At 40.1% G+C, this 24131-nt stretch overlaps 1 protein-coding gene across 2 annotated transcripts in view; it reads right to left on the bottom strand.

Moving 5' to 3' along the window:
* LOC110837215 (cytochrome P450 4C1-like) overlaps positions 1–24131 on the bottom strand; it is a 33516-nt gene that overhangs the window by 5685 nt on the left and 3700 nt on the right. The window contains exons 1-2 of one of the 2 annotated variants that reach the window (XM_087346482.1): positions 8437–8792; positions 2333–2534 (exon numbers count right to left, since the gene is read on the bottom strand). In XM_087346482.1, coding sequence (XP_087202608.1) covers positions 2333–2522 — 190 coding nt within the window. In that variant the 5' untranslated portion in view covers positions 2523–2534; positions 8437–8792. Of the gene's footprint in view, positions 1–2332; positions 2535–8436; positions 8793–24131 lie in introns of those variants that run through there. The other variant, XM_087346481.1, reaches the window with a different exon arrangement.

The raw sequence follows: 24131 nt of genomic DNA, 5'->3' as shown, positions 1-24131 counted from the left end.
TTTCCATTCCATACTCTCTACCTGTTTCCACTAACTTGTCCATCATGTTCTGTAATTCCTCCTCTTCCTTCGCCAATACTACTAAGTCGTCTGCATACTTTACAGTCTTTATCACTCTTCCTCCAATTTTGAAGTCTCCTGTTCCCTCCAGAGCTTCCTTGGCAAGCCATTCCCCGTACAGGTTAAAAAGAATTGGTGATAAGCAGCATCCCTGTCTTACACCTCTACCTATCTCAACGCTGTTGGTGTCTCCTGAGTCCAGTCTCACTTTGACTTTTTGCTGCATGTACAGGTTTTTGATTAGTCTTCTATCTCTCCAATCAATTCCAATTCTCTGTAGGATCCTCATTCATTTCTTCCATTTTACTCGATCTAAAGCCTTCTTCCCGTCGATGAAGCAGTCACATACTTCTTCCTTGACATCGAGAACTCTCTCTGAAATTATTCTCATATTTCCGATGGCATCTCTGGTTCCTCTTCCTCTCCTGAATCCAAATTGGTCGTCTCTCATCACTTCCTCTGTCTTCTTTTCTAGTCTTTTAGTCAGTATTCTCGTCATTATCTTCGCCGCATGTGAGATTAGACTGATGGTTCTGTAATCGCCGCACTTATTGGAATTCTTTTTCTTCTGTAATGGAACCATTGTCACTTCCGGAAAGTCCTTGGGCCTCTCACCGGAGGTGTATATCTTGTTAGCGAGTCTAGTAAGAACCTTCACTCCTTTCTCTCCAAGTTCTTTCAATAAGTCCGATGGGATTTCATCATATCCCATAGCTTTTTTTTTCTCATATCCTTTATGGCCCTCTCTACCTCGCTGCTCAATATCTCTGGACTTTTGTCGACCTCCTCTACTTCTTCTTCTGGCTCCAATTCCATCTCCTTCTCATCCAGTCGATTGGCCTTGTCATAGAGCTCTTCAATATAATTTTCCCACACAGCTTTAACTTCATTCTGGTCACTGGCTATCTTTCCTGATGGGTCTTCTATTTCCTGTGTTCGAATTCCTTTGTTCTCTTTCCATCCTAGTTCTTTCGCCTTTGCATACATCAAATCGTATCTTCCAATTCTCTGGAGTGTCATTATCTCATCACATACTTCGTTGATGTAATCTTCTCTCGCCTTGTCTGTTTCTCTTCTCAGTTCGTTGTTCAGTCTTCGATATTTCTGTCTTCCCTCTTCACTGTTGATATTCTTCCATCTCCTCCTCTCATCCATCTTATCGAGCATAGCCTGTGTAATCCATGCCTTCCTTGGTATCCTCTTCATCCTACCAACCTTTTCTTCTAATGCCACTGTTAGTTACTTCTTGATATTTGTCCATTCCTCTTCAACGCTTTCGCCTTCACTTTCACTTAATTTTCCTTCCAATTCTGCTCTTACTTCGTCTCGCGCGCTCTTCAGGTTCTCCAGGTCCCATCTCATCTTCCTCACCCCCCTACTCCTGATTTTTTTCATTCTGGTGCTGACGTTTGCAACTAACATATTATGATCTGAGTCGATGTCCGCTGATGGCACTGTTGTCACATCCTTTTTTTTTAGGTATAATAATCGCTACATAAATAAGATCATGACTACTCCGTAACACCACTTTCTTAAATTAAAGATTTTAACTCAATATTTTGCCATTATTTAATCGAACATAATTTTTACCTTGGTCAAAAACACTGAAATGAAAGAAACACTTTCGTGCATGGAGCAGGTGCAATGACTAACGTAGTACTCATTAACGTACTGACCATATACAGTCGAAATATGTAATTTGGTAACAAAATAAACGCTTGTAAAACACTGTGAATAAATTTGTGCAGAAAGTGACCCCAAAAAGTGTAAAGAGTTTGGTAAGAACATTGATTAAAAACATGAGTATTTTTATTCGTAAGTTACTTCACGAATAACAAACGTGGCAGAAGTGCAATTATCTGATACTGTGTCTGAGAATTACTTGGCAATGAACAATAACTCACTATGCTCCACAATTATTAATTTGAAATTTGTGCTTGCCTCTAAAGTAACACAAGTTCTAAGTACGAGTGTTTTTTTGGCTGGTTTTATCCGCCAATAATAGCAGAATCATTTATTGAAATTCGTAACTACGTGACAAACATTTAATAAAGTTTTGTTGAAATCAACCATCCTTCTTAGAACTAAGTTTGATTTCATGCAATAAAATGGTAGAAAATGAATACACATTGTCAAGAAGGCAACAGAAGAAAAATTTAATTATTTTGAGGTGATTTTTATAGACATTTTTATTTCAGTAATACTTAGTTTACTACAGAACATCAGTCGATAAAATTATAGGAATTCATCTCTATCAGTGTAAGGGATCTACCTGAAAGTAATCTCACGTGCTTGGCTGTCACAGGGTTCGTAACTTTGCCACGAGAGGCGTGTTCCTTCAAAGTATAGTCTCCAGACATATGATGTCGAACGGAACAAGAACCGAAATTGACCTGGGCGAAAGCCTCAGATATTGAGATATTGACTTGTAAACCTGCCTCCAGTTTTCGTTCATAATTCATTCATCTGTGTTCCTGTAACATAAAATTTATTCATTGCGACATTTAAGCAGAGGAGACCTTCCACTTCTATAAGACATGGTGAGGTATTTAAGAGCACGACTAGTTTGTTTGACACTGAACCATACTGGAAGCGATCAACAGTGTTCTAAATGTCTCTATAGTTTGAGTTGTAAAAAAAGATAAGTCACGCAGCGTCTTACTTAGGCATTATAATATTGCTCCGTTTTACGGCAGACTCACTCCTGAGCAGGTTTACTTCTCGAGCACGCCTGTCAGGTCAACAGAGTCGGATGCTCTTCCTACGGCCAGTGCGGATCCTGTGCCTTGAGGCGGCTCAGATTCCCACTGATTATGGTTTTTGACAACTGTTATTTTGATATATTTTATCAAAATGTCAGGGGTCTAAGAACCAAATGCAGTCAATTCATTGACAATGTTTTCGCTAGCATGTCCGGAATTTACTGTGTTACGGAAACTTGACTTAATGACTCTATATTAAATTATAATATTTTCCTGAATCGTATTTCGTGTTTCGTGCCGATAGAGATTACTTAAGCTCCGATTAAAAAAAAACGGGGAGGCGGAGTGCTGGCTGCAGTTTCAAAATCTTTCCGTGGCGTTAAACGAAAGTATGATCTGGAAACGATTGAAGAGTGTGTGTGTGTTGAAATTCCTGTTAGAGACAAAAATAGTCTTCTTATCGGGAATCATTACTTTGCTCCGGATTGTGATATAAAAATAATTGAAAATTATCTAAACTCTTTAAAAGTAAATCTAAAGTCGCAACTCTATCGGGTGGTCATGTTAGGAGATTTTAATGTCCCCAATTAAGATTACCTAAACGGCATCCCTTATTCTAATTCTTACTACTGTAATAAAATTAAAGGAAATTCTCTTTACGAAAACCTCGTACTTTATTTGCCTAAATCAGCACAACTGCGTTCCTAAAAATGCTCTGCTCGACCTTGTCTTTACAAACATCAATGATCTCAGCGTTTCTCTTTCTACTCACACTCTGATCCATCCTGACCTCTATCATCCGCCTTTTTCTTTATTATTAAATTAATTCTTGACTGTCAATATACTTCGATTACACCTCGACACAATTACGGTAAAGGAGACTATTTATTACTTTACCATACCTTAGAAAACTCGGAATTGTCTTGCGTTCTTAATGAAAACTGTTGATGCTGCGGTTAATAATCTCACGCCAACTGTGTCGAAGGTTATCAACCTAGGTATTCCCTTTGTAAAACACAAAATTTATACCTAACTTTTGTTTTTCCAAAACTCTTGTCTATTACATTAGAAAGAAAAATGCGTTACTAAGAAATCTAAACGTCTAAGTTGATTATCATTATAGCGTTTTTAATATTATCGTAAACTTGTTAAAATTACTATTATATCAGATAGATTAGCAATTGAAGATAATTTGAGAACACAACCAAAGCACTATTGGAAATATATTTTCAAATTTAAAAAGAAAGATCAGACTATTACACAAATTAAAGCTAGAGAGAGATTTGTCACGGAACAGCAGTCTATCGCAGAGACCTTTGCAGACCGCTTTCGTTCTGTTTTTAACTACTCTTACGACTAGTTCTGACTTTTCATATTCTAATATTTTGGATATTCCACGTAACCCTGCTGATGATGATGTTACGCGGGCAATTAATCGTCTCCGTTCGACGAAATTCGTCGGACCCGATGAAATCCCGACTTTCATTATAAGAGATTGCACTGAGATATTAACCCCTCTTTTATGTCATATTTTCAACCTTAGATTACTCGGTCGGAATTTTCCTTTGTTATGGGAGCAAGCGGCTGTTGTACCGATTTTTAAGAAATGCAACAGCGCCTTAATTTCTAACTACAGGCCTATTTCGATCTTAAATGACTTCTCCAAATTTTTTGAAGGTACTCTTCATGATCACCTTTCCTTTTATTTGAAATTCAAATTACACCTCGGTCAGCATGGGTTTTTTAAATCAAAATCTACGGTAACTAATTCAGGTACCTACCAAAATGATATTCAGCTGTCTGTTTGTTCATAGGGACAGATCGACGCTGTGTATTTTGGTCTTAGGCAGGCCTCTGATTCAGTCCCGCATTCTATTTTTTTGAAAAAGCTTAATAATTTTGGACTATCTTATCCTTATGTCAAGTGGTTCCAAATTTATTTATCATCCAGATCTGCCTTTGTTCTTATTTTAGGAGAGTCTTTTTCCTTTTACTTGGTGTTGTCTGAGTTCCACTAGGCTCTACCTTGGGACCTCCCTTAATTAATATTTTTATTAACGACCTTTGGGACAAAATTAATTATTCTAAATTTCTCTTATTTGCTGATGACTTGAAACTATATCGTAATATTAAATCTGTGAATGACTGCGAATCTCTTCCTGGAGATATTGATTTCGTACATCAGTGGTGTGATGATAACAAGATGGAACGTATCATAGAGAAAACCAAAACTCTATCGTTCACTCGTAAAACCAACAGAATCCATTTTAATAACATTGTTAGTGACTTTTTAATCTTGCGTACTAATTGTGTAAATTATCTTGGTGTTTTGTTAGACAATAAACTATATTTGAACTGTCATGTAAATTGTGTTCATTCTCAGTTACTAAGGACCTTAGGGCTTATTCGTATTATTACTTATGCTTTTTCCTCTCTAGACAAACTTGTTGTTTTATATAATGCTTTAATTAGGTCAAAGCTAGCTGTCTCGGTCGTATGGAATAATCTTATACAGACAGATTCTCATAAATTATAAAATATACAAAGAAAATTTGCCAGTTTGTGCAATTACCGATTTTTCAGTTAAAAATAACACGCAAAAATGAATTGATATTATCTTCTTGAAATCTAAGAACACTCTATTCTAGATGGCGATATCTCGATGCGTTATTTCTTGTTAATGTCTTTAGGAGCAAAATAAATTCCATTCCATTACGGACACTTTGGTTTACGTGTGCCGGCGAGGCAAATAAGAGAATTTTCTACTTTTAGTGTGATCAGTACCCCAAGACATAGTCCTTCAGCCAGGTGCGTCATCGCTGCAAATGAAGTATGTAAATCTTTGGACGTATTTAGCATAAACATTGTTTCCCTTGAGGGCACGTTCTCAATAAGGGAAATGCTCTAGATATGTTGTCTTGATAGATGATCTAGCTTGGTTTTCTGTTTTTTTTTAATTTCCTTAACGTTTTACATTTATATTAGTGTTCCCTACGTGGATTGTTTGGTTTTATTTATATTTCTTCGTTTATTTTCTTTGTATATAATTTTGTTTTTATTTTGAGTTTGCCTGTACGATGCGATCGGAAAGTTTCAAGACTGCGCCTATAAAAACCCGTACACTTATCTCAGGTATTAAATTCATCCATCACCCTCGAAGTAGTTCCCCTGGGAGTGAACACAACGATCCCAGCGCCGCTGCCAAGCCTGGAAGCATCCCTGGAAATCTTTCTTTGTCAGCCTGTCAAGCACCATCTGCGATTCTGCCTGAATATCTTCTATCGTCTCAAATCTCCTTCCCTTTAGCTGAATTTTCATCTTTGGGAAGAGGAAGAAGTCACACGGAGCTAAATCCAGCGAATAAGGAGGGTGTGGGATGACGGCCATGGTGTTTGAGGCCAAAAACTGCCGAACCTTGAGGGCGGTGTGCGCTGGCGCGTTGTCATGATGCCGCAGCCAGTTGTGGTTGCGCCACTTTGCCGGCCGCTTCCGTCTCACATCTTCACGTAACCGCCTCAGGACCCCACAATAAAATTCAGCATTGACCGTCTGACCTGCAGGAAGAAACGCCCTATGGATGATCCCCTCCTGGTCGAAAAAACAGATCAGCATTGACTTCAAATTGCTCTTGACCTGTCTTGCCTTCTTCGGTCGTGGTGACGATGGGGTCTTCCATTGTGAAGATTGCTGCTTCGTTTCCGGATCTTACCCGTAAACCCAGCTTTCATCACCCGTGATAACCTTAGAAAGGAAGTTGGGGTCGGTTCTTGCAAGATCTTTGAGCTCCTGACAAACAAGAAGTCGATTCTGCTTCTGGTCCTCAGACAGGAGCCTTGGCACAAACTTGGCTGCGATGCGTCGCATGTGGAGTTCTTCCTTTAGAATCAGCTGACAGGTCCCATAGCCTATCCCAACAATGTCGCACAAGTCGTTGATGGTACGACGTCGATCTTCGTGAATGGCCTGCCGAATCTTCGTAACATTTTCGGGCGTTGTGCTCGAAGATGGTCGTCCAGAACGCTCGTCATCATCGACAGAGGTTCGGCCATTTTTAAAACGTGTATGCCACACAAACGTTTGTGCACGACCCATTGCGGACTCCCCAAATGCTTGCTTTAGCATTTCATAGGTTTCCGTAGCCGTTTTGGCGAGTCTTTGGCAAAATTTGATGCACACTCTTTGTTCATGAAAATCCGCCATTCCGAAATCGCAGGAGGGTCGGTGTAATGCACTACCAAAACGCCCGTAACTAAGAAACAAATGCTAATTCGATGGTGCCGGCTGGCACACTGATTCACTATGAATGTAGATCGCAGCCCCTAGCGGCAGAAGCTCGTACTACATCCGGTTCGCTCTCTATTGACACAGTCTAGAAACTTTCCGATCGCACCTCGTATTTGGCTATTATATTTAATACTGTACTTGTATATGTTAAGTTAACCTGTTTGTGTAATATATTATTACGTCATTATTATTGTACGTATTACCAGTGTTTGCCTCTTATTGGATTCTTGTTATTGTCAAACATTTAAATATTTGAATTGAATTGAAATTCCAAACTATTGGTCTGAATTATATAACATGGAATAATATTTATTTTTATTTGTTTGTTTATTTGTTTGTACAGTAAACAGACCTGGTGTGAAGACCTATATTTTATATGAGTTTCCACATTCGAACAAATATTGCCTACGTCACAAAGGATTATGGCAATGGTTATTGTTCTTTCTCGGCTCTACAACCCAGTTGTGGGTTTTCGCCGCCTCCTATTCGGAGATTCCCTAGTCATTGATGTGTGCATTTATGAGTAGTGAGTGACAAGCCTCTACACAATTTCTACTCAATCCTGATTTTGACTGCCAGAGCCTTCCAGCAGTAAATCAGGAGACTTAGATGAGAAATGGCCTCTGAATTTTGCTTACGTAATCATGCTCGTAAGGTTCTTTACATGCCGTAATCTACGACACGTGAAGGAAGTTGTGCTACGGATATTTATCGCCCTTAAAAATCTATCGCCCCTTACCAGGATTGAATCCGAGAACCTTGGGTCCAATGGCGAGCACTAACCACTAGTCCACCGAGGGAAAGTTTCTGACAATGGTACAATATGATTATTATTGTTGGATTTATGGCTAATTAACAGCTGTCCTAGTGATTTTCGGTGGTGCGGGCATTACGCGAATTTCGCAAAATTAAGAACGCGTTAAAGGGTATAGAATCTTGGCGTTATTCGCCCGAGGGGAAGCCCTGACTTGCGACTGGCGTCAGTGGGAACAAAGGCAAACCAATTACGTTCAGCAAAGTCTCCTTGTAATATACCACTCATTTTTTATGAGCCTTAAGACATGCAACCTCTAATATCCTTACGCAAACGGGACTGTTATCATGGCGGATGGCCGTGGAGTAATGAGACTATTGGCTGTTGTTACTGGTGGGAGGATGATCCGACCAGACGATTGGTTCTTCGCGAAAAGAACCTTGCTTGATTGATTTCTCTGAGTTTAACCCACAAGCGTGGAGATTGATTTCGGTTATGGCTTTTAGAACTTCAGGAGAATCATTTTGTCTGACGGCCTTAATGACTGGGATTCTCTATTATATCTACTCTCGTATTTGCCTCACAAACTGAGGAATAGCACGGGAAAAGCTCAGTCAAGGGTAGCAGAGTACTTACCCGGTGTCCTACGTGAGCGATTAAATGCGAGCGGTGCGATTTGCGTGGGTGAAGCGGAAATATCAAACTGGCTGTTTGTATGGCGCTGTCCTAGGTTACAGCGAATCAGTCAAGAGAGTAAAGCGGCCGGATTCCGAGATAAAATATTTTGATATTTTCGCGCAGGTCGCTGCGCTGGCCAGTAAGGCGCATGCGCAGATAAGCTCTGACTGTGCAGTACGGGGAAGAGGCATGCGCAGGAAGGCCGTGTGTTTCTCTCACCTAGGACACAACGAGCGATTCCCTTATTGCATATGATACCCCATGCTGCTTATGCAGCTCGCACTGCTCGCTTCTTATCGCTCACGCAGGACATTGCCTTAGAGACCGATCAATTCACGCATTGTTCGGCCTCGATATGAGAACACGGCCCGAACTACGAGCACTTGAAGAGCCTTCCGACGCCGTTCCAGGTCACCCGGGAATGTTCAAGATGAGAATGTGGCGTCCTAAACGTCTCCCGTCTTTCAATCATCGTTCACGGGTGGCGTGGTACACAGCCAGCCAGTTTATCGAAGTGACGTCGCGGTTGGCCGACCGAACGTGCGACGGGACTTACGTTTTCAAGAAAGAGCGTGCAATGGTGTGCGGTACTGCACAAGAAAATATTCGAAGTCACTGAACATTTGCCTTGAGCGACTTTGGTTGACTGACTAGGGTGTGTTCGGTGATTCCCTTCTCTTTTTCTGTTTTTAGCGGAAGGGACTGATTAAAACTGCTCATGCTTTCATCCCGAGGATTCAGTTTCTGAAAAAGCTCTTTTCAGGAATACTAGACGATCTAAGAATGTTACTAACCCAGTGATTCTAAATGGAAATATTTTTGAAACGAAATTTGTTTCCATGATATGTGTACATTTTCTCAAGAACGGAATAAATGAAATGTCGAAGAATATTCTTACTCAAAGCCGTAATGACATGAAAAATCACCAAATATCATTTAGATTCACGAAACTGGTTCAGTCATTGGCAGAACCGCGTGATTAAACTCTTTGAAGACTTTCGTTAATGTAACGATAATCTTAAAATATATCCTAAAGTAAATAATGAATTGGACTAATTTGGCTCATCGTATATTCTAGATATTGTTAGCTCTTAGGAGAAATGTAAAATAACCTAGGTGTTTCATAAGAGGCGGAGAATTTCTTGACTAGCTCAGGAACTATCATCTTCTGAATTTCAGCAAGAAATAGATGCAAACAAAACTCCTCAATCACTTTATTACTTGAAATATTTCTCTTATTGGTTTCAGCTAAATACGTTGAGAAATGTTCCGTGAAGGACCCAGAATTCAATGTGTGAGCCTTGAAAAGTGCCAGAGCTGTAATTACACATTACGTTGTTGCGTGATTGACAGAAATTCGGTATTCATATGATGTTTCAAGTGCTGTAAATTTCATAAATAACGAAATTGTGTAACACAATAACAAAAGCTTTTTTGAAACGAATAGAATCAACAACAGTAATATGTGCAATAGATCATAATTAACTGGCTTGTAATATAAACAAATATGCGATCTCCATTTACCAATCGTGCAATAAAAACCTGGTTCACAGTGGCCGCGCGGTCTGAGGAGCTGGCCTTGTGTCGATTGGTCACTGTGACGGTGGGTTCGAATCCCACTCAACCCATGGATGTTTGTCCGCGTTTTTCTGTGTTGTGTTGTCCTGTGTACAGGTAGAGACATTGCGACTGGCCGATTCCTCGTCCAAAGAGTCCTACCGAATGTCTATAGATTAATCCAACGAAAAGTTCGGACCCGCAGTGTTCAGGCACTTGAAGAACGGGTCGTTCCCAGTATCCAGTATCACAGCTATAGAAACCAACCATTCACTTTCCTTCAAGCAGCAGTTGCAGTCTCACTGCTACTGTGCCGTAAGTTGCTAATGCAGCCATTTCGTCTCTTGAGCCCAAAATGTCTATATTTTTCCTCACTTGGTTACCAGATATTTTACATACAGAGCGTTTAATGATACACCGGAACGCAAGTGTCGTTTTCCGACTACTGGAAGAGCTCAACGACTCATCGCCAAGAGCTAACTGCAACTCCTACTAAAATAATTCTCACAAGAGTGCAGCTGTGTCTCATATAACTTAAAGTAGCTGTCACTGTGTGCATGAGTGCGTATGTATGTGTAAGGTCCTATGTACTCTTTAAAATTATGTTAACTGTATGGCCTATATATGTAATGTGGTAGTGTTGTTAAGTGTTGGAGAACATGTTATCGTAAATTTCCCGGCGTCACAGTTCCAAACACAACATCTATCCATGAACTCATTAATAGAATCAGATCTACCGGAACATTTCTGATCAAGAAATATGTTACCATATATTCATACTTGATTTATTAACTGAAAGCGCTTCTTCGTTGTCCCAGCAATCGGTTATTTTGCGTACTTCTGAGAAAGACAACAGCGCATTTGTTTTTAATTACAGATCTATTTCCATTTCAAATAAAGTTTCACAAATGTTTAAAATATTATTAATGTTAAAAATTTCTTCCACTTTAAATCCAAGTTACACGCAAGACACAATTACTTAAACTACACTGCCCTTTGGACGAGAACTAAGATGGTTCTCGAAATGTTGGTGGTTCCTTCATTAAGCCACCTTATACGGTTTGAAATCTTAGAAGAATTAGTTCAACATTACTTTGTTCAACTGAAATATACGGTAACTTATTTAATCAAATAATGGTGTTATTCCATCTTGTTCACAGGGACATGATATTTCAACTTAGCTGAGGCTTTGATAAGTTTACCATACTCTTCTACTAGATACGCCTAATAATTTTGGATTTTATTCACGTTAAATTAAATGGTTTCATAGCTACTTAAGAATTATATTATATCCTCCTTCCTTCTTATTCTAGGTAACTGTATTATCTCTTTTACATGTTCATGTCTTATCATAGTCCTGTATCTTGGGACGTATCTAGATTAGACCAGTATTAACTACCTTCAAGCTAGAACTAATTATTTCAAATTTCTATTGCTTGCTGATTATTTAAAAGTATATCGAGGCATAACATTTTAAATCTCTTCAAGCTGATATTCATTCGGTACAGCAGTATAGTAACACCGGCCGGCTAAAGGCCACAGACAAACTTTGAGTGTTCAGAATCACATCTCAATCGATAGGATTATGGATGGGCTACAGATCCGTTCTGGAGGCAGATAAAAGTTATTTGCCCCTACTCTTAATTTTGAAAAGAGAATACATTATATATTCTTATAATTTTAAGAATAAGCGATATTTTTCCCTTAACAGCACTTACCGCAAATTGGTCTTTATAACGAGTTGTGAGTTCGGCTGCCCCTATTACAGAGGACAGCGTATTGGGTGGGGATATGGCGGGAGCCTGGGTTCCAGCAAGATGAAATTCGGGTAGGATTTTTTTGGGGGTTAAGGTTGAACCCATGTAGCTTAACGCCCACCGTTTTACGACAATGTAATGTGTGTCATAATTTAAGAAAGGAATCGCCAATCAATGCCCAAATGCAATAATGAGCTCGATGAAGAGTTTAGAACACCCTCCATGGCGTAACATTCTTAAAAATCTCAGAGACCTTGTCACGTCATCAAGGATTATCATGTAGAATGACGTCATCGCTGAAGATTACTCTCCACCGCACAAGTCTGAGTGCCTGTCACATTGATATAATTTGTTATAGAAACGTAAGAACAATTCCAATGCCACAATAATCAAGCCAAATTTAGTGAAAATATTAAGAGAAGTTCTCGGTTTATTGCATGTATGAACATTGATGGATGACAAAGTGAACTTAATAGGCGTTTATAAATTGATAAAGAGACAAAGTAACAAATTTCGCTGCATAAATCGTCTTTAAAATTACTGCAGTAGATTCGGGTGGACACCTGAAAGCACTTACATGATATCACATAATGGCCAGGATAATGAAACCTTTTATAGATGGGCATCTTTTAAATACTGCATGGCAGCGGTTTTAGAACTAATAATGTTCCAAAAAAGGAGAAGGCAGACTGTTACATAAGCCTCTGTCTGTTCACTGTGTGCCGCAGAAGGTTACTGATGATTTCGCGAGCAGACTGATGAGTCCTAGATGAACACGGCATGAAGCCTTCAGGCATGTCAGTTTCGTGACTGGTGATGCGCCCTCCAAATCTGCATAAGAAATTGCCTGGTAGCTTAACAAAAGAGACAATAATGTCTGAAACAGTCACTTGTCCCACTGCGTCGTTTGTCAAGAAGTTAAACATGCAATACGCCCTTGATTATTCAAAACTAACGGTAACTGTGAGTTCAGAAATAAATTTAATGAAGTTGAGTGCCTTGAATCTGTTTACAGGAACTAAATTCTGGCGTGGCGGTGTAAATTATTCTTACTTCTGTGACGTTCGTCGGCTTAGTAAAGATGTTAAAATGAGACGTTCATTTAGAGAAGTGAATGCTAAGAATTTCCGTCCCTACTCTGAAATCCACCACTTCCCCCACCAACCCCTCCGACAACTGAGCATAGTCTATGACACTCTTCCCCAGCTGGCTGACATAAGTAAACTCCCCCTCCGTGTCCTCGCCGTATTTTCCATTCAGCATTTCTAGAAGGTTCCTTTCACAGAAATCGACGAGCTTTCTTCCTTCCTCATTACACATTCGGTCTTTACTCGATCTACCGCAAAACAGATCTTCATAGCCCTTGTCCACCTCATTAAAGCAGCCCCATGTGTGTGGCAGGTTTATCTGCTTTGTCCCCACCCAACTGTTCATGTCCCCCACTATTAAAAATTCCGTCTCCACGAACCGGTCCCTCAACATCTTCAAGTCCTCCTCCAACTCGGTTGTAAAATTGGGATTAAACCACCTTGAGCTTTGGGGCGCATTATACACAAAGCCCATACATATCTGGACCCGCACGCCATTGTGCCCTCTCACTCCTACCCATATTACCTCCTTCATGCCCGTACTTATCTCAATCACCTTTCTGCTCATTCCCTCCCTTGTATAGATTACTAGTCCCCCCGGATTCCTACCGAATCTTGCGATTCTTCTTCTTTCTTTCCAAAAGCTGACAAACCCTTTAATTTCAAAAACCTCGCTTCCCGCCCAGCTCTCCGCAATCCCCACAATATCATGGCCACTCAGAAAATCTAAGAAATCCTTTGTACCCATTTTACACTTAAGCCCCTCCACATTCCAGAATCCTACCCTTAGCAAACCTGCCACACTAACGCGGGCCTATGTTGAGCCACTTCTGACCCTCGCTCCTCCACCTCCTCCTCCTCCCTCCCTGCCGGACACGTCACTCGGCTTCGTGAGCCAGCTCCTCAGGTTGTATTGCCTACAGACCCTCTCACTCCGTGGTTCCGTTGTCAAGCCGTTGTCCTCCGCGCGGTCAGCTGGCCTCGCCCGCCTCGCAGAGGCTGCACCTCCCTGCGGCGTTAACTTTATAACTTGCGACGCGGTGTCCGTCCTCACCCTGCAGCCCAACCCAGCGTGCATAGTTTCGGTCGGTTTTTCCCGTGTAACGGTGCTCCTTTGCAGGGTATTGGCATCCGACCCACTGCTACCCGTTTTCCGAGGAGTCCTTCCCTCGGCGCTAGCCGACCTTCTGACCGCAGGGGTGTCCACCCCGCTGTCCCACGTTTCCAATTGCATGTTCCTTGAAAGGTATTCCAGGGCGTAGGCCCGCCCGTCCACCACCAGTTTATCCTTCTTCAAAAAAGCTCTGTGCCCTCTCCTCTTAGCATCTCGTAAATAGGGAATCAGCTCCCTCCTACACTTTCTTATTTCTGGAGCAAAATCCTCGTCTACACTTAATGTGGAGCCACTCAGGTGCTTAGTGTTCCGGAGTACCTCTAGCTTAGAAGCGAACGTGGTAAATTTCGCCAATATCGGGCGCTCACCTCTGCTTCGACCCAACCGGCCTACGTAATCGATGTTCCCTCTCGGGATCTCTAGTTTCATCGTTTCCTTGAGGAACTTGCATACCGTATCCAGCGTGTCGAAGTAGCCCTCCTCTCTTTTCTCCACCAGCCCGAATATAAGAATATTGTTCTTCCGATTCCCTTCTTCCAGCTGCCTAGTTTTATCGTCCATCCTCTGCTGCCGTTCCTCCCACTCTTTCACTACCCGGGTTATCTTCTTGTAATCCCTGATCACTAAGGACATGAGATTTGGTACCTGGAACATTAGGAGCCTCTATAGGGCTGGGGCACTGAAATCAGTGTGTAGGGAATTAGGGAATTATAAGTTAGACTTAGTGGCAGTGCAGGAAGTGCGATGGGAGGGGGAGGGCACGATCCCAGTGGACAATTTTACATTTTTCTATGGAAAGGGGAATGACAATCATCAGCTAGGGACGGGTTTTTTTGTTCATAGCAGAATTAGGGCAGCAGTTAAGAGAGTAGAATTTGTTAGTGACAGGTTGTCTTACGTAATTTTGGAAGGACGTTGGTGCGACATCATTGTCCTTAATGTTCATGCCCCAACTGAAGACAAAAGCGATGATATCAAGGATAGCTTTTATGAAGAATTGGAATCAGTATTTGATACATTTGGCAAGTATCACATGAAAATTCTGCTAGGAGATTTCAATGCAAAAATTGGGAGGGAGGATGTCTTCAAACCCACAATAGGCAGCGAGAGTCTCCATGCACTTAGTAATGATAATGGCGTCAGAGCAGTGACCTTCGCTACGTCAAAAGATTTAATTGTAAAAAGTACAAAATTTCCACACCGTGATGTTCATAAATACACTTGGACTTCCCCAGATGGCAGAACACACAATCAAATAGATCATGTTTTAGTAGATAAGAGAAGGCAGACAAATGTAATTGATGTGAGATCATTCAGAGGAGCAGATTGCGACACTGATCATTATCTGGTGGTAGCAAAAGTGAGGGAGCGGCTTTCAGTAAGTAGACGAACTAAACAAAATTTTGACACAGAAAGATTTGATTTGAAAAAATTAAGTGAGGGAGAGGCAAAGGAACAATATCAAGTTGAAATTTCGAATAGGTTTCAAATTTTAGAGACAAATGAGGATAATGAAAGTGTGGACATCAACAGGGAGTGGGAAAATGTCAGAAACTGCATCAAAATTTCAGCAAAAGAGAAACTAGGATACTACAGGAGAAAGCAAAATAAACCGTGGTTTGATGAAGAATGTTCAAAATTAATAGATCGAAGGAAGCAAACAAAATTTCAATGGTTGCAGAACCCAAACAAAACAAATGCGGATAATCTATGTAACGTGAGACGTGAGGCTAGTAGAACCTTTAGGACTAAGAAAAGGGAATACCTGAAGGGCAAAATTGCTGAACTTGAGACAAATAATAAGGAAAAAAACATCAGAGACCTGTACAGAGGCATTAATAACTTTAAGAAAGGATATCAACCCCAGACTAATTTGGTAAAGGATGATAGTGGCAATTTGCTTGCAGATCCAATAAAAATTGTGAATAGGTGGAAAAATTTCTTTAGCGAGCTCTTAAATGTTCATAATACTGGTGATATTAGACAGATTAAAATGCATACAGCTGAACTGTTGGTGCCAGAACCTAGCTTAGATGAAGTGGAACTAGCCATTGGGAAGTTGAAAAGTTATAAATCTCCAGGAATTGATCAGATTCCGGCCGAATTAATTAAAGCAGGTGGCAAAGGGTTGCATATGAGGATCCATAAGCTTATTCAGTTAATTTGGGATAAGGAAGAGATGCCACATCAATGGAAGGAATCCATAATTATTCCTATTTATAAGAAGGGGGACAAGACTGAGTGTGGTAATTACCGAGGAATATCGCTGCTATCAACCTCATACAAAATTCTATCCAACATTCTTTTGGCAAGATTAACCCCATATGCGAATGAAACTATTGGGGATCATCAGTGTGGGTTCAGACGAAACAGATCAACGATTGATCAGATCTTTTGCATTCGTCAGATACTAGAGAAAAAATGGGAGTTCGGTGGGACTGTACATCAGTTATTTATAGATTTCAAAAAAGCCTATGACTCTGTGAAGAGAGAAGTGCTATATAATATTCTTATTGAATTTGGTATACCAAAGAAGCTAGTGGGTCTAATAAAAATGTGCTTAAATGAAACCTGCAGCAAAATTCGAGTAGGTAAATATGTATCTGAGACATTCCTCATCAAGAACGGTCTAAAACAAGGAGATGCTTTGTCTCCCTTGCTCTTTAACTTTGCGCTAGAGTACGCCATCAGGAAGGTCCAAGGTAGGCAGGAGGGTTTGCAATTGAACGGGACACATCAGCTATTGGCATATGCTGATGATGTTAATTTATTGGGGGACGATATAAATACAATAAAGAGGAACGCAGAAGTTTTACTAGAGGCTGGTAGACAAGTGGGGCTGGAAGTAAATTCAGAAAAAACTAAGTACATGTTAGTATCTCGTCATCAGAAGACAGGCGGGCAAAATTATCTTAGGGTAGCTAATAAATCCTTTGAAAGGGTTACAAAGTTCAAATATTTGGGAACAACAATAACAAATCAAAATGATACTTGTGAGGAAGTTAGGAGGAGACTAAATTCCGGAAATGCTTGCTACTTCTCAGTCCAAAATATTTTGTCTTCCCGTCTGATTTCTAAGAACCTGAAAATTAAAGTATACAAAACAATAATCTTGCCTGTTGTTTTGTATGGGTGCGAAACATGGTCTCTCACTCAGAGGGAGGAACACAGATTGCAGGTGTTTGAGAATCGGGTGTTGAGGAGGATATTTGGGCCTAAGAGGGAAGACGATGGGGCGTGGAGAAAACTGCACAATGACGAGCTTAAAAATCTGTACTGCTCCCCCAGTATTGTGAGGGTGATTAAGTCGAGAAGAGTGAGATGGGCGGGACATGTAGCGCGCATGGATGGGACAAGAGGTGTGCACCGGGTACTGGTTGGGAAACCTGAAGGGAAGAGACCGCTGGGGAGACCTAGACGTAGATGGGAGGATAATCTCAGGCGGGATCTATCCGAGATAGGAGTTGAAGGAAACTGGATTTTGTTGGCCCAGGACAGGGTCCGGTGGAGGGCTTTGGTTAATTCGGTGATGAACCTTCGGGTTCGGTAAGCCATCTAGTTAGTTAGTTAGTTAGTTAGTTAATCCCTGATCACTTCATTTATTGACGCGCTTAGCGTCTCCAATTTCGGTCCTAAGTCCTTCGTCCCATTCCTCAAGTCACCTATTTCCTGGTTGTGCTTCTCCAAAAGCTCCTTGATAGCTTTCGTCTCCCTAGCTTGGCTTTTAACATGGGATAAGATCTGGTCGATCTTGTCCTGTTCGGTTGGCGGCCCCGGGTTTAGTTCCACTCCTCCAATCACCAGAAGAGTCGCTACTACCAGACCCAGGAACCACGTCTGTTGCCCTGCCAACTCAACTTTCCAGCTCCCTTCTGCGTGAATCCTCGCTTTCCTGGCTGCAAAAGCGCCAACTCTGGCCCTGTAACTTTCTAAGGTGACACCCATTGTTCCTTGAGCTGTAGAAACACGTCCGCTCGCCTCCGTAGCTAATGTAAGCGAGATTCACATACTATTAAAGTGTACGGAAACCGGGAGGTGGAGGGAACAGCTCCTGAGGAACAAGTGGTTCAGCGTTGGCGAAGAGTTGGCCTTCAAGAAAATTTTAAACACCACGAATGACACGGAGGTCAGGGATGTAGGGAAATTTCTGTACAAAGTAAGATGTAAAAGACAGGTCAAAATTAGGAATTTAGAACTGCCACTGGGGTAGAAGGCACGAGAACAATACGGAAGAGTTATGTAAATAGTATTAGGGATTAAGGAATAGTCATGTAGAGTAGCATTAGTGAATAGTTGTAGTAAGCAGTAGTGCTAATAGTGCTTGTAAGGACTGTGGCCGTGAAAACCTGGTGTTAGGCGGCCACAGATCTCTGTATATAGTCTAAAACAAATATATTATTATTATTATTATTATTAGAGAAGTGAATGCAATAAATTTCTGGAGTTCGAAGACGATGAACGGAAGTATGATTTTTGACTTCTAGTGCGTATCGTTGTACACACGAGCGATCTAAGTCTGAAACCTCAAGACAAAAAAACTCAAAGGCATCGTCTCATTTATGAAAGTCTTCATACAAAGTTAAGATTTTGGATGTCACAAAAACAAAATTGTAATGTTATGCGTTTTCGACATCAAAAAATTAAAGTTTCTGAAAATCAATATGAGAAGTACGCAAATAAAATGATAGATTTGGTACAAGAGTTTCGTAAGAGAGTACGTAAAAGACATTTAAACAATCGGGTAGTTACCACAGCCTCAATTTTGATCTTAGGGTGCAATCAGATTGCACATTCTTCAGAGAGCATTTATTTTATTTTATTTTGTACATTGGTGTCTCCAGCAAGACACAGACCTTTCACTATTTACAGCTGTATACTTTTTATACAACACTCTAAGTCTAATCTCGTCGTATTTCATGTAACGCCTTACCTTCCTTTGTACTTCTGTTTCCGTATATATTACACTGAAGGTCCACCGGATAATTAGTGGAGTTGTTAAATGTCTTGGCACCTTGGAACTTCTCTTCATCGTTTCACAAGGAACTGTATCAACACATTTTCATACGAAATGTATTTCTGTGATTTTTAAGAAAGCTTTCGTCAAATGTTACCAAATGTCGATTGAGGGCTCAGCCAGTTTTATTGCGCGTGAGGCCTTGATAATATTTGGTCCACGAATATGGGCGTATTTAGCCGGGATTACTAAATTCTAGGACTTTGTTCACTGTCTGCGTTTTTTTAAAAAACACTCTGTTTCGGAACCTGGATTTGCTTCCATGTTCAGGTTACTAAGGTGGTAGAAGGGCAAGTACTCAGTTGGGTCCGACAAAGGAGCTGATTTCCATCTACCAAATGAGTAGGTGTCTTTTTCCCCACTTTATAACCTGAGGACGGAAGGAGTTCTAGCTTAATAAATGCACTGTTTCTTCTAGAAAATTCCAAGAATTTAGCAACTCCGATTGTAACACACCATCATTACCCTTTAAAAATGCGCAAATAAAATGTTCTGTATTGAAGTTGCCCGCCTACAATATTTGCTCAAACGTTGCTAGAACCAGTGCAAGTGACTAATCGGTACGGGGTGCTGGCAAGCACAGCAAAGATTGAGTACTATTTAGGTAACTTGCTATGATGGCAAGGCAAAGAAGAGATACAGTGAAGAGAAGCACGGAGTACTGTAATGAACTAAAGGAGTGTGGTGCAGTGATTCTTCCCTACTCGGTTTGAAACAACGTTGTATTAGCGGTACTCGTCTGTAGTATCTATCTCGGGGATGCGCGATTAGGGCCGTAGCCCAAGGCGCCAGCAATTTTCAGCAGCGATGTTCTGCGTGGTTTTGATGTATTTGTCTTCTTTGCCGTGTGCGTACCTGGCATTTGACACTCACTGTACTTACGTATGTGTCTGGAACGTCGTTTTTATCTGGTCTTCCATGAACAAGGACTTCAGACATCACATTGCTCAAATATTATGAACTTTAGCTGCATGATTGTATGCGCCTCGGTGCTTAGGAATTGGTGAAGTTTTTCTGCTCTTTCAAGCAGTGGCGCTCCAGCAGTAATGTAGGGTATAACATGAAATATTTTTTCTAGATAATAATTAGTAGGAAAATCCAAGGAAAGAAATTCTCTAACCTGCAGTCAAGACCATAACCACGAAACGTGAAAATCTACACAAACTGAGGAAGTGTAGTGTCACAGGTCGAGAGCAATTAAACAGGGAAGGGAGCTCATGAACTGCAATCTTTGGGTGTTGTAGCATTGTTAAACATAAAATGTGAACTATACCCTACTAGTGTATTTGAACAATTTATTTTGGGTTAGATTTTGACCAACAATCATACCTTTCCGTGTAGGTACATAGGGATCTACAATCAATTGATTTATAACACGTAATATACTTATATATGTAATTATTCTTATCGCAGTAGAAGAATGGAACAAAATCCCCCCAATGTTATCTCGTATTTAGTCGATGGTCTGATTCGCGGTGAGCATTTTCCATGAAAACAAACCATATTATATATACGATGTGTGTTAACAAGTTTCTTTAGGTCAGATCGTAACAAAAGTTTATTGCCGCTCAGTGATAGGAGCTTGGCTCCTCAGTAGACACTCGACACTCTGCGCGGTGTTTACGGCATGCAACTTCAGACAACTAGAGGCTGCCGCTATTGCTGAATAAGTAACACTAATTATTTTCTTGAGAATGATAGAGATATTACTTGGCTCTAGCCGCAAGAAGATGATTTCAGTTAAATTCTGGAACTATAGTAGACTTGCGTGCGACTATGTTCAAAGTTTGTTGTAGAATACCAAATTGTCTCGCTGCTATAAGCGTCATGTCCCTGGTTCGAAATATTCAAACCCAGTGACGTATTCATTTTCATACAGCTCTTGCGTCTAATTGGCTCTTCCAAAGTTTCTCCCTCACACTCCTTAATGTGTATGGTCCAGTAACATTCATCTGCTGAGTGACAATGAACCATAAAGCCCAAACTGACTTTCGACATATAGAAGTTACAAAAAGTTAAAATTTTGTAAAGGAACTTAAAAGAATTTCAGATTTAATAAAATAATAAGAAATTAAATGGTATGATTAAATTACATCAGCAGAAGATGTAATTTGGTCCGGTATAAGTTGCATAACAACCTATTAGCTTCGTTATAGTCTATCTGTCCGTATGTATCGACTAGGCTCCCTATGTTGTAATGTTACATAAATCTGTGTGACTGGCAATTGTGTTTCAGCTGGATCTGTTTTTTTTTTATTTTCGCTTCTTATTCTGGGCCAAGACGTTCTTTACGGCAGAATTTTCGATGGAACTCCACTCTTACAAAATACAGTAATATAATTCAATTTGAGAAATCAAACAAAACTAGGCAGGAACGCACAGAACAAAAATATCCATATCAAAACAATCACTCCAGGAACTATTAGGTGGCAAAAATTATGAATCCACATTAATCATCAACTGAGAGCTTTATAGAAGTGGAAATACGGCGTACCTAACACGGACAATAACATAAATGATTTATGGCGCAGTATCCCTTCCCCGGCTTGGCTGTTTGTATTTTTTTAAACAGTTGTAAGTTGTTATTATTCAGTCTTCTTTATTCTATCTAAATAGTTACGTCTTCGAATCAGTGGTCAATCTGATGCATGTTTAGGCCTACGTGCACGTATTTTGTTATGTCGCCATTTCGAGTTTAATATTGAAGTTCGTTACATCTCTAGCCCGTCTACTGACAACAACAAAGAAACAGGTTTTTAAGATTTCGAATGATGATAAAATCTGTAAAGAGTTAGTAGCAAAGCCTTGGAACGTTCAATTTTCTCTTTTTAGGAAGCTAATAATAAAAACCTCGATAAAAGTAAAGGTGGATGGGAACAAGCCTACGTCGATGCTTCCACTGTGAGGTGTTTTAAATCTAGTAATAACAATTGGTTAATTAATAATTATTTTCAAAGCATCTCTCAAGATCATCTGATCATCGTCGCTTAAAAACCAGACAGCAAAAAATATTCAACGTGTCAGCAGAAAGCTTCAGAATGCGACACAGGCAAATATTATATTATCGCCTGCTTCGATTACTACTCCTTAAACTTATAAATAAAGTTTCAAATCATTATTGCACACAAATAAAGAGGTTGGTACAGAAATTAGCTCAGATGGAATTAAACAGTTGTTTATGTCTTGTAATCAGAGAGGCAAATCCTATTAAATGGCAATAAAACTTTTATGAATTTAAGACTTCAAATATATGGAAAAGATAGAATCAAATAAATATAGAGGATGAGTCAAAAGTATTTTTACAAACTTCGTGTGCGTGTTCAAGGATCAAAAATAAGAAAAAGTGTTCCATTGAACATGTGGTCGCAAATGTTTCTTTTTCTAAATAATAGCCAAAAATAAGATTCAATGAACTGATGTTATATCAAAGTGAATCCAGCTTCCAGCAAAGATTTTCAGTAAACGTTTGCGCAGGAATTGTTGGCGACATGCTTATTGGTCCACACATGCTTCCATCACGTCTAAGAGAACCTTCATATCGGCGATTCTTAAGAAGACACTTGCCACGTCTCCTTGAAGATCTATCACTGAATAAAAGGAAACAAATGTGGTTTATGCACGACAGATCCCCAGCACACTTCTCCCATAGCGTCAGAGATCATCTCAGTGAGAAGTAACTTCAGCGACGGATTTGACGCGGTAGCCCATAGCATGGCCACCGAGGTGACCAGATCTGACTCCATTGGACTTTTATATGTGGAGTCACTTGAAGTCCGTCGTTCATGCAACACCTATAAACAATGAAGACGACCTATGGGAACGTGTGCAGAATGCATGCCACATGGTTCGAGGAAACCCTGGCGTGTACGAACGAATCCGCCAGTCTCGTGCTCGTGCATGTGTGGAGAATGGGGGAACAACTTTGAGCATCTCTTATAAAGAAACGTTCCAGCCCTTATACTTGGCAATAAAGGCATATATTGAAACTTATTTTTTGTTATTATTTCGAAAATGAAACATTTGTGACCCTATGTTCGTAGGAACATTTTTTCTTATTTTTGAAAATAGAGCAGGCACACATCCTGTATATAAATAAAAAATCATTACAAAAATCATTATAAAAACATTAAATAACAATGACCCTAACACAGATCCTTGTGGAATACCGAATAACACTTCAAATGTTCTAATATAACGAACATGAGAAAATTTGTTGTTAAGGTTTTTATGGAACAAATAATGGAGACTTTCACAATTTAAACTCGCCAGCAAATATTATTACGAAAATTAAATAAAAAAGGAATATGGGACATACACCACGAATGAGGAAAAATGAGAAATACATAAAAGATTTCAGAGTGACGAGAGTAAAAGTGAGATACCACTTGAGAGTCCGAGACATAGATATGCATGTGTGTTGTCTCGACGTTTACTTCTAATGGAAATCTTGCTTCTTTGTATTTAACAGAAATTGTGTTTGTTTCGTTTGTCCACCTATAAATAAGCATCACATGCAAAGACGAAGACAGAGAAGCGTATGTCCTTGAGGTTTTCACGGCGGTGAGTCCGAAAACGGCCGTCTTCTGGGTTGGACCTCTGAAACGTCGGTAAACTTCTACCAGACTACACGGCACAACAACCCAGAAGGCAGCCATCTATGAGATCCGTACTTGCTTTCTTGGTTCTTCCTAATAGCGTTTTCTAAAACAAATAATGAGTTCAACGAGAATGTTTTATAATAGTTTTGTTCTAACCAATAGACGTTCATAAAGTATACAAAACGATTCTTATAAGTTCTGAAATACGCTCCATTATTATACATTCTTGTCCACTCAAGAAATTGTACGATTTACAAGTTCATATACTCGTTTCATTTGACACTACGGGATGACATGTGTCGGTCTCATTGATTCATCTTCTGATTCTTAGCTTGCTACAAAAGCTGCAATATTACACTTGTGGATAAAGTCGATTGTGCCTCGTCTGCGGTGACAGCAGTTTTACTGCGCACACATTTCTTTTTGAGTAACTCATCGCTTCAAAATAAGGAGAATAATCTGCCAAGATATGCTTGATCGTTATGTCCACTTAAAACCTACCAGACACAACTACAATTTCAATTC

The sequence above is a fragment of the Zootermopsis nevadensis genome, unplaced genomic scaffold (assembly GCF_977971745.1).
Source record: "Zootermopsis nevadensis isolate Lab colony 2312 unplaced genomic scaffold, Znev_1.0 Znev_ptg000010l, whole genome shotgun sequence".
In the NCBI taxonomy this organism is placed as follows: Eukaryota; Metazoa; Arthropoda; class Insecta; order Blattodea; family Termopsidae; genus Zootermopsis; species Zootermopsis nevadensis.
Note: the sequence above shows the minus strand (reverse complement) of the source record. Positions and strands in the feature narration are given on the sequence as shown.